Raw genomic sequence first — 15,776 nt, 5'->3', positions numbered from 1 at the left:
GCTTGTTGAATTTCCCCAACCAGATTGATTAGCCTTTTACAATTTGAGTCTCAAATCATGTATATATGAATGATTAAATGTAAGGGTAACATGTAAAAAAATTAAAATTGCATTGAAGACCAAATAACCAAAACCAGTCACTAACCAAAAGCTAAAAAGGGAAAAAAAAAAGCTACCAAAAGCTTTAATGTAGTATACAAAGTCTCCTATTACTATTCCGGTTTCAGTTTTGATTTGCTGGAAGAAGATGGTCTTGACGATAAAGGGAAAACAATCTCAGAAACGTTTTGGAAACTTCCTCTGTCATACAAATTCAGTTTCGCTATAGCTTCGGTTTTGGCCTCTGCTTCCTCATGAGCAGAGGATCTCCCACAGAGCCCAAAGCATTTTCCTTTTGTTAATGGCTTCTTCTGTTCACATGACATTCCTGCCTTGAGAGCAGCAGCGCTCGCCTTTGCTTCACTGAACTTCTTCTTCAAGACTAGATATTCTCTCCACTTAAATGTCTATCAGAAAGCATACAACCCCAAAAAAAACATTTATTTAGTGGACGAGACAGATCTGATATGATTTAATTTGCAGAGGCGGAAAAAGTTAAAACCTCATTAGTTGTTGTGTTGGTTAAGCAGAGTTTTGCGTGGTAAGCGAAGAAGCCAGCAAGGAGGAGAGAAACAATGGCGAGAAACACCATTAGGAGAATCTGGGTGTTGTATGTACCAACTAGCCACTGTTTCAAATAAATAGGATATTTTGATATGATACAGTATTAACACACATGCGAATTGTGAGACCGGGAATTTGTTAGTTAGGTTTACTCACCTGTAAAACTCGAGGAGCTAAGCTACGGAAAGATTTATCTACGCCGTAATAGACTGCAGAAAAGAGAAAGAAAGACTAGATTAGGAATCGAAAGGTATAACAAGATTGAAACCAATTTAAGAAGATATGATCGTTAATACAACAAGGGCGTGTTTGATGTATACCGGTTAAAATATGTACAACACGAAGTTCTTTTACTCGCCCAGCGAGAATAAACCCAATGGCTATTGTTCCGTACAAGCAAAGAAGGAAATGCCTACAAAGCACTAAAGAACCATTTAACATGAATCAAAAGAAATGATGAGGACACAAGACTGAATGGGATTCTTCCAAGTATAATGCAAAATATTCAAGAATGAACGCTCACCAAAAGAGGAAAGCCATGAAATATTTGGTATTCCTTTCGCCTATACAATTATTCTGAAACAAATAGGAAAATGTTTAGGTCAAACAATATATTGGTATGAGATGCAAAAGAAGAAACAGAGCTCAGAGCTCAGGGGCTAAGTACAAACCATCCACCCACAATGATGGTCAAACCGAGCCACACAGCGGTTGCAGATGCTGCAATGCTTGGATCTAGCAGGCCTAAATGAGGAAAATAAATGTAAAAGTTTTAACATAAAAACAACTATGCTCTTTAATAGGTTAACTACAGGATTTTAGTGCACTTACTTTGGGATTTTACACGTAGAACAATCTTTCTCCGAGTAAATGATATCATCATAGGGGTAAGCAGAAATGTACCGTGAAACATTCTCAGCGTTCACAGTACCTGGATCAGAAAAGCTTGTCAACAAGAAAAGTATGACACCAATTATAACAGCCAGAAAGCTCGCGTACCTACAAAAATCAAATACATGGTCTTAAGGTTAAGGATATAAAATGGGATTACGCATATAAATTCAGGACTTGACATCATAAAGGTAAAAGAAGAAGTGCAGTCCTTACTTGTGAACATCGCCAATATAATATCCAGGTATATAGATGAATGAAGATTTTGCAGTTAAGAAGTAAGTTGATCCCATAATGGCTACATAAATCACCTACAAATCGGAGTAGAAAAATGCTTTTTGTGAATCTGATATTACAGAAGATTATAAAACAGTAGATCAAACACAATATAGTCACCACCAAACAAAGTAATTCACAGAATCATGTGCAAATCTCACAAGTAAGCACTTAAGATACCTCTAATGAAAAATATATCCTCCCATATCTCAAAATCATGAAAAAGAACCACTCAAGATCTTCATATCATGAGGTATCAGTCATTAAATCGAATCTCCTAATCCCCAATTAGTCCGATCACTAACTCTAGAAACCAAAACTAAGAATAAGAACGATGTAGAGCTTAGAGTGTGGTAACTGATCACAGTGCCGATAAAGAGTCTACACCATACCAAACAAAAGGAAGATCAAACTCACCTGCAGAACAGGATTAGGACGCTCGCAACAGAAATACTCCACAGACATAATCACGTCCGTTCCCTTGGAACCGAACACCAATCCCACAAATCTCCTGCAACCCAACCACAGAGCATAATCAGAGGAACCCTAATTGTGCACAGATCAAACGGCTAACCATGGAAGAACTAATCAAGTGCGAAGAAGAAGAAGTACAGGAAGTAATCGTAGGCGCCGAAAGTGATGAAGTAATGAATCCACTGAAAAGGTGTGCCTTTGAAGATGGGCCATTGACCACAGAGGAAGGAGATGACCACCGTTAGCGTCACCATCCCATGACACACCAGAAGCCACTGTACCGCCATTCTCGTCTCTCCGATCGTGGAAAGTTTCACTTGTTTGTTTTCTTCTCTCCCTTGTGTTAAAACCCAATTACTTTGCTTTCTCAGATTCTCTGCCTCCTGGAAAAATATTTGGCCCACTCTATATATATTTAGCTTCAGAATTAGGGGCTTGATTTGCAAATTTAGGAAACGGATTAACAAAGCTATAAAAAAAAATATGGAGTTAGGAAGAATATATGTTTATATTTATTGGATACAATAACAATTCAAGTGTACTAATCGAGTTTTTGTTTTGATGAAAAAGGATAATAATATAAGCAAACTTAACAACCCAACAAAACTTTTAATAACAACAATTTCACACATAAGTGACTTTCTTTTTCAAAAATATAGAGACTCAAAATTGGTTTGCCATAGCTTACTAAAGATTAAAACTTTACACTCTTTGATGATTCCAAGATTTGGTTGTGGATATGACCACAAATCAAACTCCAAATATTCACGTAATTGTGTAGTTTATCTGAAATCTTATGTTAATTTCACAGGCGAGCACTTAGATTAATGTTATATTATCCCTTTATATCTCAAATCTCACAATTAAACCATGCAACCAAATAACAAAATAAAAATGTTAAGAGACAAGTCATCATGATGTGTGTTCTTATTCTTCTTCAAATTTATTGAAACTATGTCAGTTCCAGAGTCCGGCCTACGAAATGGCTCTCAAGTCCTTCATCAACATCCCATAACCGCACAACTAATTATACGCAACAACTCTCCAATGCAGTTGCCTTCCTTCCCTTTTACATTTATATGATATGATCTTGTAATTTGCAATAAGGATCAAAGCTGCTTAAGAATCTGATAAATTATCAATGAAACTGTGAAAACAGTCATGACACTACCTGATAGAGAGACTCAGTAAGAGATAAATACCGGTTCCAAGGAATACACAGATCCAGTTCCATGCATTTTCTGCATACATACATATATTTATTTATATAATAAAGAAGAGTGAACCCATATCAGACTTGCACTTAACTCAAACCAAAACTATACCCTAATCTTTTCTTCTTCAACCTTAGCAGCTTTAAGATAAGCTTGGGGAATAGCAGCAGGGTCTAGCTCAAAAGATCCAGCTGGGACTCCTTCTTTCTCATGTCCAGTCATTTCAATCGATGGAACTCTATGAGAAAATCTAAGCATTTCATCGGCTTGTATCATGACTTTGACAAATCCATGTCGAGAAGCATGTTTATAGACTGATGTGAACCCCTCCACTCTCCCTAGATAAGCCACTCCAATGCCATGATCACTGTCAAATTCAGACAGGACTTCCACAAATTCGTATTTGTAAGGAGGCTTGTGCTGCTCCCTGTGACAGTTCCAAGTCTCGGTCCAATCTGTGAAAAGAGCCCATGTCTCGCCTTTTCTCGGGTTTATAGTGACATGTTGGCCACGTGTGATGGGATTCATCTTATGAGAAAACATGAACTGGCTTTTTTTCTCAGTTTTCCCATATATGAATCTCCCACAAGCAATGGGAATTGGCACCTCATTTTCTGTGGTTTGCACTGACTCGAGCCATTTCACCCGTAAACTCAGATCAGGTTTATAAGTAATCCCCCTGATCTGAGCATAGTATCGAGGCATATCATCTATAGGATCATACAGAGCCCATATTTGACGCAAGGCGAAAGAGCTTATCTTGTTGTTAAAATCGTTAAAGTCTGGATCAGGACAAGTGAATGGCTCAGGATCCTCATCAGGTTCATCTATGCAGGCAATTCCATAAGCCTCTCTTCTCTTTGCTTCACTTGTATGCTCAGAGTCAGTTGCAGATGCAAGAGAAGAACTTATCTTTATATGTAGCGCATTCTTCTCTTCACCAGCATGGTAGAGTTCTGTAATGGATTTCTGTTTTTTGCCAGGGGGAATCAGAGACTCAGAATCTCTACCCTCCTTTGTTGACACAGATTCAACCCAAGATCTCTTACAAGTCTCAGCATTTGTTGATCGTTCATCTACTTGTCTCTGTTTCAATTCCAGCAATTTTTCCCTTTCTTCAAGTTGCTTCTCCTTTAACTCAAGAAACTCTCTCCTGTGTTCGATCTCTCTGGTTTCAGCGTGTTGTTTCAGTTGAAAGTCCACTTCTTTCTTCTCCAGATCCTTCGATTTCTCCCTGATGGTTTCATCAAGCAACCTAAGCTCATTCTCCCTTGCGTGAAACCCTCTCATTAGCTCTCCATGTTCCTCTTGAATCGCTCTCATCACATTTTCTCCCAGAAACTGTTTCATATCACACTCATTTTCTTTCTCCTCCAAGGCACTTAGCCGCTGAGAGATCGAAGCCTCAGTCAGCTCAACCTTCCTCTCTCTCTCTTCAACCAGCTTCACTCGCTCTTCCTTCTTCTTCAGCTCCACAAACCGCTCCATAAATAGTTTATCCTTTAACTCCATCTCCTTATCATATTCCTCCCATTGAAGTGAAAAGTCAAAAATGGATGAAGCGGTCTCACGAATCTTACTGCTCAAACGTTCTCCTAAATCCAGATCTATAGCAATCCTTTTGAAATCTTTAACCCTAGATTTACTCCCACAAAACGAAGGACAAAAATAAACAATCGATCAAAAACAATGAGGGAATGTTCCTCTACGACTACGAAACCGAGAAATCAACAATCATCAGTTACAGAGAGTTAGAAGAAACGAACCAAGTCTCAGTTTTTCCGTTTGGTGAAGGCATTGGGTTCTGCTCCGACGTATCTCGTGGTGGTGAAGAGTCTGTAGGTTCCATGGATGGAAAGCTTACTTCTTACGCAAAGCACAAAGCTTTATTCTTTTTAAGGTGATAATGGACCACAGAAAAAAAAAAAAAAAAAAAAGGGTTTGATTTTTCTGTTTGAGATTTGGTTTTGAGGAAAGCTTTCGTTTCTGTTTTTGTAAAGAAAGGAGAGAAGAAGAGAGAAAGAGACAATTCTTACCTGATTTGGGAGGGAGAAAGAACCACGCTCTAGTTCAGCATTCTTATTTCGTGACTCAAAACACCAAAAAACTTGATTTTAGTTTTTGACCGTTAGATTAAATCAAAAATATCATGGCCGTTGAATCATGTATTTAGATTGCTTCTGAAGTTTGACCGTGGAGTCTATTATTAACTATGATGTACAAAAAGTGCAAAAGACAAAAGAAAAAAATTGCACTAAAACTTTGGTTTTTTTGCCAATTTTGGATATCTAACAAAAATTGTTATCAAATTAGAATTCATTCGGTTTTTGGATCAACTCTCTTTTTGCTAGAGATTGAGTTGGATTTATTCTGAGTGAACATTAAAATAAACAAAAAAAGACTCCAAAGTTTGATGGCCAAATTCTTTGAATGACATTTTTAGAACATAACTTATTACTCCTCACTTGTTAGGTTTAAACTTTACAGGTAACTTAAGTTCTGAAAGAATTTTTAAAATTATGAAAGAATTCAGAGGATTTCATTATTGACTAACCTTACAAAGAAACCAAAATTCTTCTTTTTCTCTCTGACAGAACATAAACAGCAGATGAATCCAAGAAAGAGTCAAAAGAAAGCTTGTAGATTTGTTGCTTAACGAAAAATGAGCTCCAACAATGATCATCCAGCTCGATCTTTGGATGTTTTCGATCAAATTCTGTGTTCTTCAATCCTTTCCGCAACATCTTCAATGAAGAAGAAAATAATAGAAACAAATCAGTAAAAGGAAAAGCAAGATGATGAAATTACATAGAGGTTTTGATTTGATTAGCACAGTTTTGTGTATTTGGCGGAAAGTGAAAGCTCCTTAAAGTTGTTTACCTTTTATATCTCTTTTTGGAACCGCAGGGACACAGAGCATTGCGGCTGATCTGCCCACTTTTCGCTAAGTTTGATCTCGCCAGATCCAGCGGTGTTGACCCCATCATTTTTTGCAGCTTCAATAGACCAATACAACAATTTAGTGTCATCATAACTAGCTTATTAGATGCAGTACCAGCAGGTAACAGCAATCTGTCTATATGTAAACGAAAATCTTAACAATACCAACATAGTGCAAGATGACTGTTTCTAAACACTTAACATCAATCTAACCAACAATGCAAATTAACCAAGTTACAAACCAGTTCCTGTTATAATAGAGGTCTGTTCTTGAGCCGGGAATCAGTTAGGTGTAGAAACTTAAGGTTTTGAGGATGACCAACCCGAAGAGGAGAGTGTCAATGCACAATCTCACAAGCTCTAAGTATATTTCTACGTCTAAGAAATGAGAAACGTGACCACAGTCATGCAAATTGCCCAATAGAAAGGAGCTTATTGAGCTAAGAAGCATACCTCTCCCATATTCTTTGGTAACGGTTTGCCTCCTTCTTTCAACTCTGCCATCTTCTTGTGAGCTTGCCTGGCCCAAGTAAACTTGGCCAGCGTATTCTCGACGTCCGTTATTGTGCACTTGCAATGTTTAGCAGCATCTTGTTTCTGACTGGCTTTGAGATTCTACACATCAAGAAACCTAATGCTACAGTCAAGACATACCAACAGATATCTTCTTATTCTCACTGATTCAGCAAACTATTAGCTAAGTCATGTGAATAAGATGGAAACGGAGAAATAGACTCAAGTAGTATGCTAAGAAAGAAACCAACCTCTCCTGTAACATCAAGAGCTCCGAGATACCGAATAACAGCTTCTTGTTTCTCAAACGCCTCTGCAAATGTGGCCTCGCTGCTTCTACCCACAATGTACTGCTTAAATTTTCCTAACCTTCTAGCATTCTTCAACTCATCAGCAAATCCTAAATTTAACCAAAGATGAAACCTTTGATGAGTAATTACATTACATCCACCATTACAATTCCCATTTCTCAATCACACACACAGAGGCATCCCACGTAAGACTTACGGAGAAGAGTGAAAGCTTCAACGGGTAGATTTGATTCTTCCACAGGAGTGTCCTTATTTCCGGTGAAAACACCTTTGATAGAGTCCATCCATCCATGAAGCGGCGCCGTGGAGGTAATTGATCGGTGCTGCGACGGAAGTAAAGGACCTCGAGAGAGCAAATGCGCAGAAGAGGATAAAGAAGAAATTGGTTCAGGCCTTAACCTGATAATATACTTGAGAGTTCTTGAAGACCACATTTTTTGGAAACTATATTTTCTGAACAATTAGGGTTTCTTTCTCAGGTGTAGAAGATGAAGTAAGAATGGAGGATCTCGTTGTTCTTCACCGTGTCGGAATCCAAAAACCCTGAATCCAAAACGCAGCGTTTTACTGATGGGAGATTAAATTTATTTTAATGTTAGACGTTTTTACTGGTCGACAGAAAAAAAAAAAAAAAGGAAAAAAAAAAGACGTATTTTACTTTTTTCAAAATTAGAAAGAAAAAAACACTAACAAATCGACAAACAAATCAGAAAGACTCAACTAAACCTACACAAATTGTTAACCAAGTCTTTAATTAAGAACCGGAAATCAGGATATATATATATATATAAACCGAATATATGACTGCTACTTAATTTAATGTGTTTTACAATAAAAATTGCATGTAAAACACGGCATCCTGTAATAAAACAATGAACCAAATAAATATGGTAATAACCGAAGTATAATAGTCTTTCAGAGTCAAAAGTTCCACCAACCAAAATTTTTGTATAAAAAAACATGGAGATTGATCTCTCAAGAGTCACCATCAGCCATCAGGCTGTTCGAACTAAAGGACGGTCATGACTTCCTGAGATGGTCCGGCGACGATCGAGATTGTAAAAGTATGTAAATGTTTTGTATAATTTTATTTTCAAGATTCAAAGCGCATATTGGGTATGGATTGTGTCACGAGTATTGGGGAAAGGGAATAACAACAAGGGCACTAGGGCAGTGTCAGTTGCAGTATCACAAGTGTTCAATGACATGCCTCATGTTTTGAGGCTTCAAGCTTTTGTTCAAACTCAAAACAAAGCATCCCAAAGAGTTGTTGAGAAGATTGGTTTTCAAAGAGAAGGTCTGCTCAGGAGTTACACTTGTCTCAAAGGTAAAATCCATCATGTGTTCGCTTATAGTCTCTTGTCCTCTGATCTTCTTCCTCTTCCACAATCCTCAACCCAAATTGTCTAGTGTTAGTTAATATGGTTTGTGAAAAAAAAACATCGAAACAAACCGAAAGGTAGCATCTTAATGAATTGGCAAATTCTCTGCTTCACGTCTGACCGATTCAAACAGTGAAGTCGATAAGTAACGTTCCCCGCCGCTGGGGAAAATCACCTGAAAAGCGAATAGGAACCGATACATCTTCTTTTAAAACATAAAACAGTAATTAGAGTTGCAAGTTATGTATGACTCTACTTACAACTATGAGTTTCCCAGCGTTTTCTGGCCGCTTTGCCACCTTTATCGCTGCTGCTGCAGCTGCTCCGGAAGATATTCCCACCTGCCCAGACAAATAAACTTCTTTTTTTAATGTTCTTCTGGTGGCTTCAACCAACACAAAAGTTGTTAAACCGGAGATTCTACCAGTAATCCTTCTTTCAGGGCAAGTAGTTTGGCTGTTTCAATTGCCTCCACGCTTGTCACCTATAAATAAGAATTCCAACATCTCTGTTTGATTTCTCTGACATTTCATCCCGTTTATTAAGACAAAACCGATAAAGACCTCAGCTACATTACCTGAATGACTTCATCAAGAACGTTCAAATCCAAATTGTCTGGGATGACTCCAGCACCAATACCTTGGATCAAATGTGTACCTAGAAGAAACCGAGAACCAGTACTATCCGAGTTTTATGGTAGGTGAGATCAATAGAGAGATTTAGCAACAAGAAAGTCCACGAAGTAATGTTTACTTAGGTCTTTTAATGTTATTATACTCAAGATCAAGATTTAAAAGCTTCGATGCAATCAAGAGATAAACGAACTCACCCGGTTTGCCTCCACTGATTACTGGACTTTCTGAAGGTTCCACCCCGTAAACCTGTTGATGATAAGTGAAGTGCTTGTAAGTACAAATCTGTAACTAATGTGTTTCTCATGATATGGTTGGACTTAAATATAAGTAATCTACCTTGAAGTCTTTACTCTTCTCCTTGAGGAATCTTCCTGATCCGGAAAGCGTTCCACCAGTCCCAACACCAGCAACCAATATATCTACTTCCCCTGCAGAGTCTCTCCAAATCTCCGGACCCGTGGTTTGATAATGAGTCTGCAGAAGAACCGATTTAGATTGATAAATAAAAAGAGAGATGGAAAGCAACATATAATGTGAAAGGAGAGTCCATACTTGCGGGTTTGAAGGGTTTTTGAATTGTTCAAGCATGATACCATCTGGAGTTATGCTTAATATCTCTTCAGCTTTGTCCATTATTCCTTGAACGCCTTTACTCGGATCTGTAAGGTGCACCTCTGCACCTAATGCTAAAAGAATGATCTTTCTTTCAAGGCTCATGGTCGCAGGCATTGTGAGCACCACTTTGTAACCTTTAGCTGCCCCGATAAAGGCTAAGCCGATCCCGGTGTTACCAGAGGTAGCCTCAATCAGTGTGCTCTGAGTAAAAACCACCAGGGACTTAAGTTTCATATTCATTCTAATGACGAAAAAGGAAAACAGATGTATGATATGTTTTGCTCTACCTTCCCGGGAGTAATCAATCCCTTGTCTTCTGCATCTTTAATCATACCATAAGCAATTCTGGTAAGCGGAAGAACATTGAAAAGAACCAAAATGTTTTTATCAGAAAAAGACACAAAAGAACAAAGATTGCATGGAGCAAACAAGAGAGAATGGTTCTTGTATAAATACCGCTCCTTAACACTAGAACAAGGCTGCATCATCTCTAGCTTAGCTGCGATACGGGCAACGCAACCATCTACAATGTTGTTTAGATATACCATTGGGGTGTTACCAATCAACTGTCACACAATAAAAACATACACCAAGGAGAAAACTTATTTAGGCCAATGAGATATTTAATTGATTAAAGAGAAAGCAAAAAAAGTAATGATTTACTTGAGTTGCATCATCCTTGATCGAACACCAGTCCTCCTCCATCTCTGAAATTCCACCAAAATAAATGTTCTCAGTTTTGGATCAAAAGAAAGTAAAAGGATTAAAGACACTATCTGCACGCAATGTCCCTAGTTTCTACTAAATAGGCTCTATTACAATTTGACGAGCAAGACAATTTGTCATCTTTATAAATATTCATAAACGGAAGAGTGAACAAGACATTGTGAAACCAAGACGGAGAGAACAAAAAAATTTGAACAGAAGATAACATGTGTACCAAACTAACTTCGAGTTTTGACGGCGATATGATGCTGAATTTAGTGAGTTTTCCAGGGAGTGTGTTATTGCTCGTGACCTCGTGTTCTTGAGAGCTGAAATTGAACATGAAGAGGCGAAATTATTTAATTATGAAAATATTGGAGAAGAGACAAAAGAACAGTTCAAAAAGATTACAAAGCCGGAAACTTAAAAGAGGTTACCGCTACGAGATTCAGTCGAAGAAGAAGCAAGGGAGAGATTCAAAAGAACTATTCCTTCGACAGAGATAAGAATTTATTGAGTGCATATAAATAACGCAACGACACCATCACCATAACACCACCCATACCCACTCGTGTAAGTAAATATTAACATTTATAATTTTTTTTTTTTTTTTTGTGGTTGAGTCATTTATGTAGTTTTTAATTTCATGACAAACCATACCTAACAATTCGCCTCTCACGTGGAGAAGTTTCTGCCTTCTCTAAAAATCTTGATATTGATTTTTCGATGCAAAAGAAATCAACTTCTTGGTATGACACTGAAACAAACTGTATCCGATCAATAAATAAACCAAAATAAAAATGTAATTACAAAAAAAGAAAAAAATAATAATTTAGACAAAGAGTAGTACGCAAATTTTAAAATTATTACTTTTTCTTTGGAAAGAAAAATAGATTTAGAAGTCTGTTTGTTATTGAACAAATGATTCTACGAGAAAAAAGAAAAACTATAATCTAATACAAAGGTTATACACAAACCCCCTCTCCCCTATGATTCATCCCTATTGACAAATAATTAAAAGACTGATGAAAAAAAACCTAGAGAAAGATCACAATAATACCTTAACAATTTATAACTTGAAAAAAAACAAAAAGATTCAAATCTCGTACTATACTCACCCACACACCAGAAGGTTAACTCAGATATATCAAACATCAACCCAGTGGTTATTTTGTTGTCTTATTCTTCTTGCTCTTCTTCGTCATCATACACCACTCGGCATCGTCTTTAACTCGTTCAAAGTCGTTCTAATCTGCTCCTGAACCAACTCTAATCTCCTTGAATACACTTCCAGCTCAAGGATCTGTTGTTTCCTCCACCGCTCCTCCGCCACTGCCTTGTTTCCTCCCCCTTCTACACCAAAACCAAAATTCAGCGGCCTTGTAAACAGGGGGCTTAACGAGCCAAAGCCGTGAGCACCACCACCACTACCCGGAAACCCTCCTCCCATTGCAGCCATCATCATACTTGTCGTCCCATTCATCAACTCCTTGATCACAGGAGAGACACAGTTTTTCACAGTCTCTTCGATCAAACCCCCGAGATTTCCTCCAATACTAATGGCAGCTGCTGTTTCGTTGAGGTTAACATTGCTAGCTGCATTTGGTATATGCCCATCACAAGGAGCGAGGGTGGGTTTGTTGTCTTCCTCAATCTTCCCAATTCTCGATCGCGATCGTTTCCTGGATCCGCTACTACTACTCATGGTCAATTTCTTCTCGATTCCGTTTTCAGAATCGAGCTCCGGATTAGAAACAGGGCTGTTAAAGGTGGAGTAGTTACCGTTGGTGTTATGGTGGTTATTGGTTTCTTCAAAATCCATGACGTTGTTGTCTTCAAACCCAATGATTTTCCCGGTTTGGTTCCAAATTTTCCTAGAAATCTCGAAAGTAGACTGATCATGAGGGCTCTTGAAGAATACCTCTTTACCAGAGCTGATCTTGCTCATCACATTCCTGTACTTCTTCTTCAACCGCCGAAGCTTCTCAACCAGCTGGTTCTTGTTGAAATCAAGCTGAAGTTTCGACTTTATCTGCTCGTAGAACGGCGCCGTGTCAGGCGGATGCGAGCTGCTGCCTCTGTGCGTCGTCATGTAATCGAGGAAACCACGGAGAAGCTCGATCTCGTCTTCATCAGTCCACAGCCTCTGGAAAAGGCGTCTAGAATCATCGATCGGGGGTCTCTGATGGACGATCTCCGTCATACGGTGCCATTTCGGATCGGAATCAACGGGAATTACGGAGACAGGTACGGCCGATCCAGCCGGAAGAGCAACCGTCACGGCGCCTGTAGATGAAGCCGTCGTAGGGGTCCCGGAAACAACCGCAGTAGTCGAGATCGTAGAAACCATGGCGAGTGATGACGTAGACGGAGAATTCAGATCCTCCTCTTCAGGATCGTCGTCTTCGGCTTCGGCTTCGGCTTCAGCTTCTACATCGTTCGATTCCGGCAAAACCACGTCGTCGTTATCACGCAGATCCTCATCAGTATCAGATTCTCCTACACCTCCTTCCTCCAGATCGGGGGACTCAAGAGAGAAAACAGCGTCGCGGTGATCCGATGTCATCTCCACCGGGACAATTCGAGGGAAAACAGATCTGAGTGGTTCAGCTCCGATGAGGTAAGGACCAAGTGCCTAGATCCAGATGGAGACCGAGATGAAGAGGAGGTGGGTGGGTGTGTGTGTTCACGAGGATTGGTACGCTTGTGATTGGGTGGTAGGGGCATGAGATTCTTCGACCCAACCAGGGCTACTTTTGGTATTTCCGCAACCTAACGTTTAAGACGAAGCAAAGTGGTCACCCACTCCTTTCACGCACGCGCTTCCTTATTTGCGGATTGGTTGAGCCGTGACGTCTCTCTCGGTCCCAACCAAAACTCCTCACCCACACAACACTCAAACTGTAAGCGTTTCCCAAACGCGGTTCTGACGTAGAGCGTTTTTGCTAACGCTATCCGCTTCAGGGAAGAAGACGCCAAAGAAGTAACAATTGATTTTTTGTCCAGATGGACAAATATTATTACATAAGCCAGCTAAATACAATGTAGACTTAAACGAACCCAATGAAGTGATGCACAAATCTTTTTCTACTCTTCGTGTTCAGCAAATGATAAGTAGATACAATTTTTGTCCATTGAATATTTATCTTCTTGATTTTGATCAAGTTAGAAGATTACTAGGCAAGCAAAAAAGCCCTCACAGCCGAGAAAGGTTTAAATAGATGTATTGAACAAAACCTTAGATCATATGTTTCACTAAACTCAAAAACAAAGACGGCAACAGAATAAACGAAAATCTGAGATTTCAGTGAAAATGTCTAGTTGGAGAAACCATCTAACAGCAGACAAAATAACATAAAATGGTGATTGTGCAGAACCCACAAGATAAAGATCCTGTCTTGATGATCTCACTTCTTCTTGGGATCACCGGCCTTTGTCTGCAGACATTGAACAAAATGATTCTTAAGGCTTCAGACAAAATAAAAAAAATACGGAGGATTGCGAGTGAGTAAACAGTTAAAAACTAGCAAGGCTTACCTTCTTGACACCACGGATTTTCTTAGACCTGTTCTTCCTTTCCTTAATTTGTTTCCTTGATTTCTCAATCTTGGTGTCAAGTCCATTCTGCCAATTACACAAGCAAGCATTTTTAGTATAATAATCAAGAAAACACAAGTGTAATACGATAAAGCACAAAACATATCCTCAGACAAACTCAAATGATCAGGGTACTGATAGTAATCAATAGAATAGCAAGAGAAACATATTTTTTAATACTATACTATGAAAACAAAGAGTGCAAGACCATTTACCCTGATAAGTCTGTATTTGGGTTCGAATTTCTTGGCACTCTCAACAGTGTCATAGATCAAACCAAAGCCGGATGATTTACCACCTCCAAAGTGGGTTCTGAATTTGAAAACAAAGATAGCATTTGGGTCCTTGACCTCGTACATCCTTGCTAGCTTCTCCTTCAGCTCAGCCTTTATGTAAAATTAAAACCAAAGTATAGCCAGTTAGAACCTCTCACAGCCTATATCTAATCTAATAGATAGAATTCAAAATAGATGTAAGTAATAAGAAAAATGAGATAAAAGAGCACACCTTAGAAACATTGGCTCTTCCGGGGTGGAGAACATCAATAACCTACATCCACAAATCCACAATATTCTTAGTTAATTCATCCAGAATCTATAATGGAACTATGTGATTATGCAAAATGAACATAAACCACATGAGTTACAAGGCTTCCTATGCTAGGTTAGGTTAGAAATCTGAAAACCTGACCTAAAACGTCAAACCCAATAAATTCTAAACATCATGAAGAAACAAACAATTCCCTTCGGATCGAATTGTATGTGGCCACCGGTAAAAACCAAACGCATAAGAACGGAAGTGATGCTCAGAGAGAAATAGAACAAAGAGTTAAATAAAAATGGAACTCACGAACTGCTTCCTGGCGAGAAGCCTGTTGGTCATGAACTTCCTGGTTCGGATGGTGACGGCCTTTTCCGACATTGTTGCGATTTCTCAAAGGATCAAGTGAGAAGATCTCAGCAAAGCTTTCAGTGTTCGTCCGCTCGGGTAAAAGAAAGAGACGCGCAGAGCAAATCGGAGCTTTTTATATAGTCGCGAGGTTCTTAGGGTTTCTTTTTGTGTTCTCATTTTATGGGCCTAACTTGTTAATTGGGCTTATTAAATATATCCTTTCCGAGTTTTCAGGCTTAGTTGATAAACATTTACAGGTAGCAAGTAAACTGGAGCCCAGTGGGCCTATAATTTTATAGCCTGTACCATTTTCTTTGTCAGCCTGATATATTTTATTCGCCACTGTGGGCTTGTTATAAATTTTAACTATATAACTGTGTACAACAGTACAAACTGATGTTATGTTTGATTGAGTTCAATATTTAAGGTTTTTGCTGTTTTGAGTTAGAGAATTCGGGATGTAAACTTATGTTTAATTGGGTTCCGTTACATAAAAACTGCAAAAGAAAATGTAAATTTGGCTAATAGACTCATTTATCTTAACGATATAGATTTGTTACTTTGTTTGTTCTAAAAGTACAACGAAATTATATCATTTTGGTGTTTGTCAACGGTGTTAATTAATTACTTGACTTTCGAATAATTGCAAAGACAGATTTTGAAAAAGTT

At 38.6% G+C, this 15,776-nt stretch overlaps 6 protein-coding genes across 13 annotated transcripts; all 6 read right to left on the bottom strand.

Annotated features, from left to right (window-relative positions):
- Positions 1-42: 42 nt before the first annotated feature.
- On the bottom strand, positions 43-2,695 carry LOC17893059 (probable protein S-acyltransferase 17). The gene is made up of 10 exons (XM_006297746.2): positions 2,443-2,695; positions 2,248-2,341; positions 1,771-1,865; positions 1,495-1,662; positions 1,335-1,407; positions 1,187-1,239; positions 984-1,075; positions 820-872; positions 602-727; positions 43-506 (listed from the first exon to the last, which is right to left on the bottom strand). The coding sequence occupies exons 1-10, from the start codon at positions 2,589-2,591 to the stop codon at positions 213-215; spliced, it is 1,197 nt and encodes a 398-aa protein (XP_006297808.2). The 5' UTR covers positions 2,592-2,695; the 3' UTR covers positions 43-212.
- Positions 2,696-3,123: 428 nt separating this feature from the next.
- LOC17891576 lies at positions 3,124-5,479 on the bottom strand. 5 transcript variants are annotated; one of them, XM_023786928.1, is made up of 4 exons: positions 5,285-5,479; positions 3,630-5,154; positions 3,476-3,545; positions 3,124-3,370 (listed from the first exon to the last, which is right to left on the bottom strand). In XM_023786928.1, exons 1-3 carry the CDS (start codon positions 5,365-5,367, stop codon positions 3,489-3,491), a joined length of 1,665 nt encoding a protein of 554 aa, XP_023642696.1. In that variant the 5' UTR covers positions 5,368-5,479; the 3' UTR covers positions 3,124-3,370; positions 3,476-3,488. The 5 variants fall into 5 exon arrangements, with proteins under 5 accessions (XP_023642696.1, XP_023642695.1, XP_023642694.1 ...); XM_023786927.1 differs by having other exon boundaries at positions 3,124-3,431; positions 3,507-3,545; XM_023786926.1 differs by having other exon boundaries at positions 3,124-3,393; positions 3,507-3,545.
- A 470-nt stretch (positions 5,480-5,949) lies between these two features.
- LOC17890930 (protein translocase subunit SecA 1) lies at positions 5,950-7,818 on the bottom strand. Its single transcript, XM_006298418.2, has 5 exons — positions 7,479-7,818; positions 7,223-7,371; positions 6,912-7,073; positions 6,399-6,514; positions 5,950-6,262 (listed from the first exon to the last, which is right to left on the bottom strand). Exons 1-5 carry the CDS (start codon positions 7,714-7,716, stop codon positions 6,244-6,246), a joined length of 684 nt encoding a protein of 227 aa, XP_006298480.1. The 5' UTR covers positions 7,717-7,818; the 3' UTR covers positions 5,950-6,243.
- Positions 7,819-8,419: 601 nt separating this feature from the next.
- LOC17892237 (bifunctional L-3-cyanoalanine synthase/cysteine synthase D1) lies at positions 8,420-11,375 on the bottom strand. Of its 4 annotated transcripts, none has more exons than XM_023786033.1 (12): positions 11,280-11,375; positions 10,855-10,948; positions 10,578-10,621; positions 10,371-10,480; positions 10,202-10,259; positions 9,852-10,115; positions 9,636-9,773; positions 9,494-9,545; positions 9,242-9,321; positions 9,089-9,148; positions 8,925-9,005; positions 8,420-8,839 (listed from the first exon to the last, which is right to left on the bottom strand). In XM_023786033.1, exons 3-12 carry the CDS (start codon positions 10,617-10,619, stop codon positions 8,750-8,752), a joined length of 975 nt encoding a protein of 324 aa, XP_023641801.1. In that variant the 5' UTR covers positions 10,620-10,621; positions 10,855-10,948; positions 11,280-11,375; the 3' UTR covers positions 8,420-8,749. The 4 variants fall into 4 exon arrangements, 3 of the variants coding, with proteins under 3 accessions (XP_023641801.1, XP_023641799.1, XP_023641800.1); XM_023786031.1 differs by lacking the exon at positions 11,280-11,375 and adding an exon at positions 11,057-11,194; XM_023786032.1 differs by lacking the exon at positions 11,280-11,375 and adding an exon at positions 11,057-11,194 and having other exon boundaries at positions 10,864-10,948.
- An 88-nt stretch (positions 11,376-11,463) lies between these two features.
- Positions 11,464-13,459, bottom strand: LOC17891406 (probable transcription factor At3g04930). Its single transcript, XM_006297598.2, has one exon. The coding sequence runs from the start codon at positions 13,183-13,185 to the stop codon at positions 11,824-11,826; it is 1,362 nt and encodes a 453-aa protein (XP_006297660.1). The 5' UTR covers positions 13,186-13,459; the 3' UTR covers positions 11,464-11,823.
- A 356-nt stretch (positions 13,460-13,815) lies between these two features.
- On the bottom strand, positions 13,816-15,220 carry LOC17891073 (40S ribosomal protein S24-1). The gene is made up of 5 exons (XM_006298735.2): positions 15,066-15,220; positions 14,724-14,765; positions 14,432-14,602; positions 14,157-14,243; positions 13,816-14,056 (listed from the first exon to the last, which is right to left on the bottom strand). The coding sequence occupies exons 1-5, from the start codon at positions 15,135-15,137 to the stop codon at positions 14,027-14,029; spliced, it is 402 nt and encodes a 133-aa protein (XP_006298797.1). The 5' UTR covers positions 15,138-15,220; the 3' UTR covers positions 13,816-14,026.
- Between the last annotated feature and the right edge of the window lie 556 nt (positions 15,221-15,776).

The sequence above is a fragment of the Capsella rubella genome, unplaced genomic scaffold (assembly GCF_000375325.1).
Source record: "Capsella rubella cultivar Monte Gargano unplaced genomic scaffold, Caprub1_0 scaffold_3, whole genome shotgun sequence".
Taxonomy (NCBI): Eukaryota; Viridiplantae; Streptophyta; class Magnoliopsida; order Brassicales; family Brassicaceae; genus Capsella; species Capsella rubella.
This window is presented reverse-complemented; position numbering and strand designations above follow the sequence as displayed.

What these genes read in the sequence shown, in the direction of transcription:
- LOC17893059 (XM_006297746.2), bottom strand. Translation starts at nt 2,591, where the DNA reads ATGGCGGTACAGTGGCTTCTGGTGTGTCATGGGATGGTGACGCTAACG. An exon ending in TATATTGGCGATGTTCACAA is followed by an intron (nt 1,663 to 1,770) that starts GTAAGGACTGCA and finishes TGATTTTTGTAG; the next exon opens with GTACGCGAGCTTTCTGGCTG. An exon ending in TAGCTCCTCGAGTTTTACAG is followed by an intron (nt 728 to 819) that starts GTGAGTAAACCT and finishes TATTTGAAACAG; the next exon opens with TGGCTAGTTGGTACATACAA.
- LOC17891576 (XM_023786926.1), bottom strand. Translation starts at nt 5,367, where the DNA reads ATGGAACCTACAGACTCTTCACCACCACGAGATACGTCGGAGCAGAAC. An exon ending in TTGAAGAAGAAAAGATTAGG is followed by an intron (nt 3,546 to 3,629) that starts GTATAGTTTTGG and finishes GTATGTATGCAG; the next exon opens with AAAATGCATGGAACTGGATC. An exon ending in CTGTGTATTCCTTGGAACCG is followed by an intron (nt 3,394 to 3,506) that starts GTATTTATCTCT and finishes GCAAATTACAAG; the next exon opens with ATCATATCATATAAATGTAA.
- LOC17890930 (XM_006298418.2), bottom strand. Translation starts at nt 7,716, where the DNA reads ATGTGGTCTTCAAGAACTCTCAAGTATATTATCAGGTTAAGGCCTGAA. An exon ending in TGAAGCTTTCACTCTTCTCC is followed by an intron (nt 7,372 to 7,478) that starts GTAAGTCTTACG and finishes GGTTAAATTTAG; the next exon opens with GATTTGCTGATGAGTTGAAG. An exon ending in TACCAAAGAATATGGGAGAG is followed by an intron (nt 6,515 to 6,911) that starts GTATGCTTCTTA and finishes GGTCTATTGAAG; the next exon opens with CTGCAAAAAATGATGGGGTC.
- LOC17892237 (XM_023786033.1), bottom strand. Translation starts at nt 10,619, where the DNA reads ATGGAGGAGGACTGGTGTTCGATCAAGGATGATGCAACTCAA. An exon ending in AATCAGTGGAGGCAAACCGG is followed by an intron (nt 9,322 to 9,493) that starts GTGAGTTCGTTT and finishes GGTTTCTTCTAG; the next exon opens with GTACACATTTGATCCAAGGT. An exon ending in TTCTTGATGAAGTCATTCAG is followed by an intron (nt 9,149 to 9,241) that starts GTAATGTAGCTG and finishes TCTTATTTATAG; the next exon opens with GTGACAAGCGTGGAGGCAAT.
- LOC17891406 (XM_006297598.2), bottom strand. Translation starts at nt 13,185, where the DNA reads ATGACATCGGATCACCGCGACGCTGTTTTCTCTCTTGAGTCCCCCGAT.
- LOC17891073 (XM_006298735.2), bottom strand. Translation starts at nt 15,137, where the DNA reads ATGTCGGAAAAGGCCGTCACCATCCGAACCAGGAAGTTCATGACCAAC. An exon ending in GAAGAGCCAATGTTTCTAAG is followed by an intron (nt 14,603 to 14,723) that starts GTGTGCTCTTTT and finishes TTTTACATAAAG; the next exon opens with GCTGAGCTGAAGGAGAAGCT. An exon ending in CCAAATACAGACTTATCAGG is followed by an intron (nt 14,244 to 14,431) that starts GTAAATGGTCTT and finishes TGTAATTGGCAG; the next exon opens with AATGGACTTGACACCAAGAT.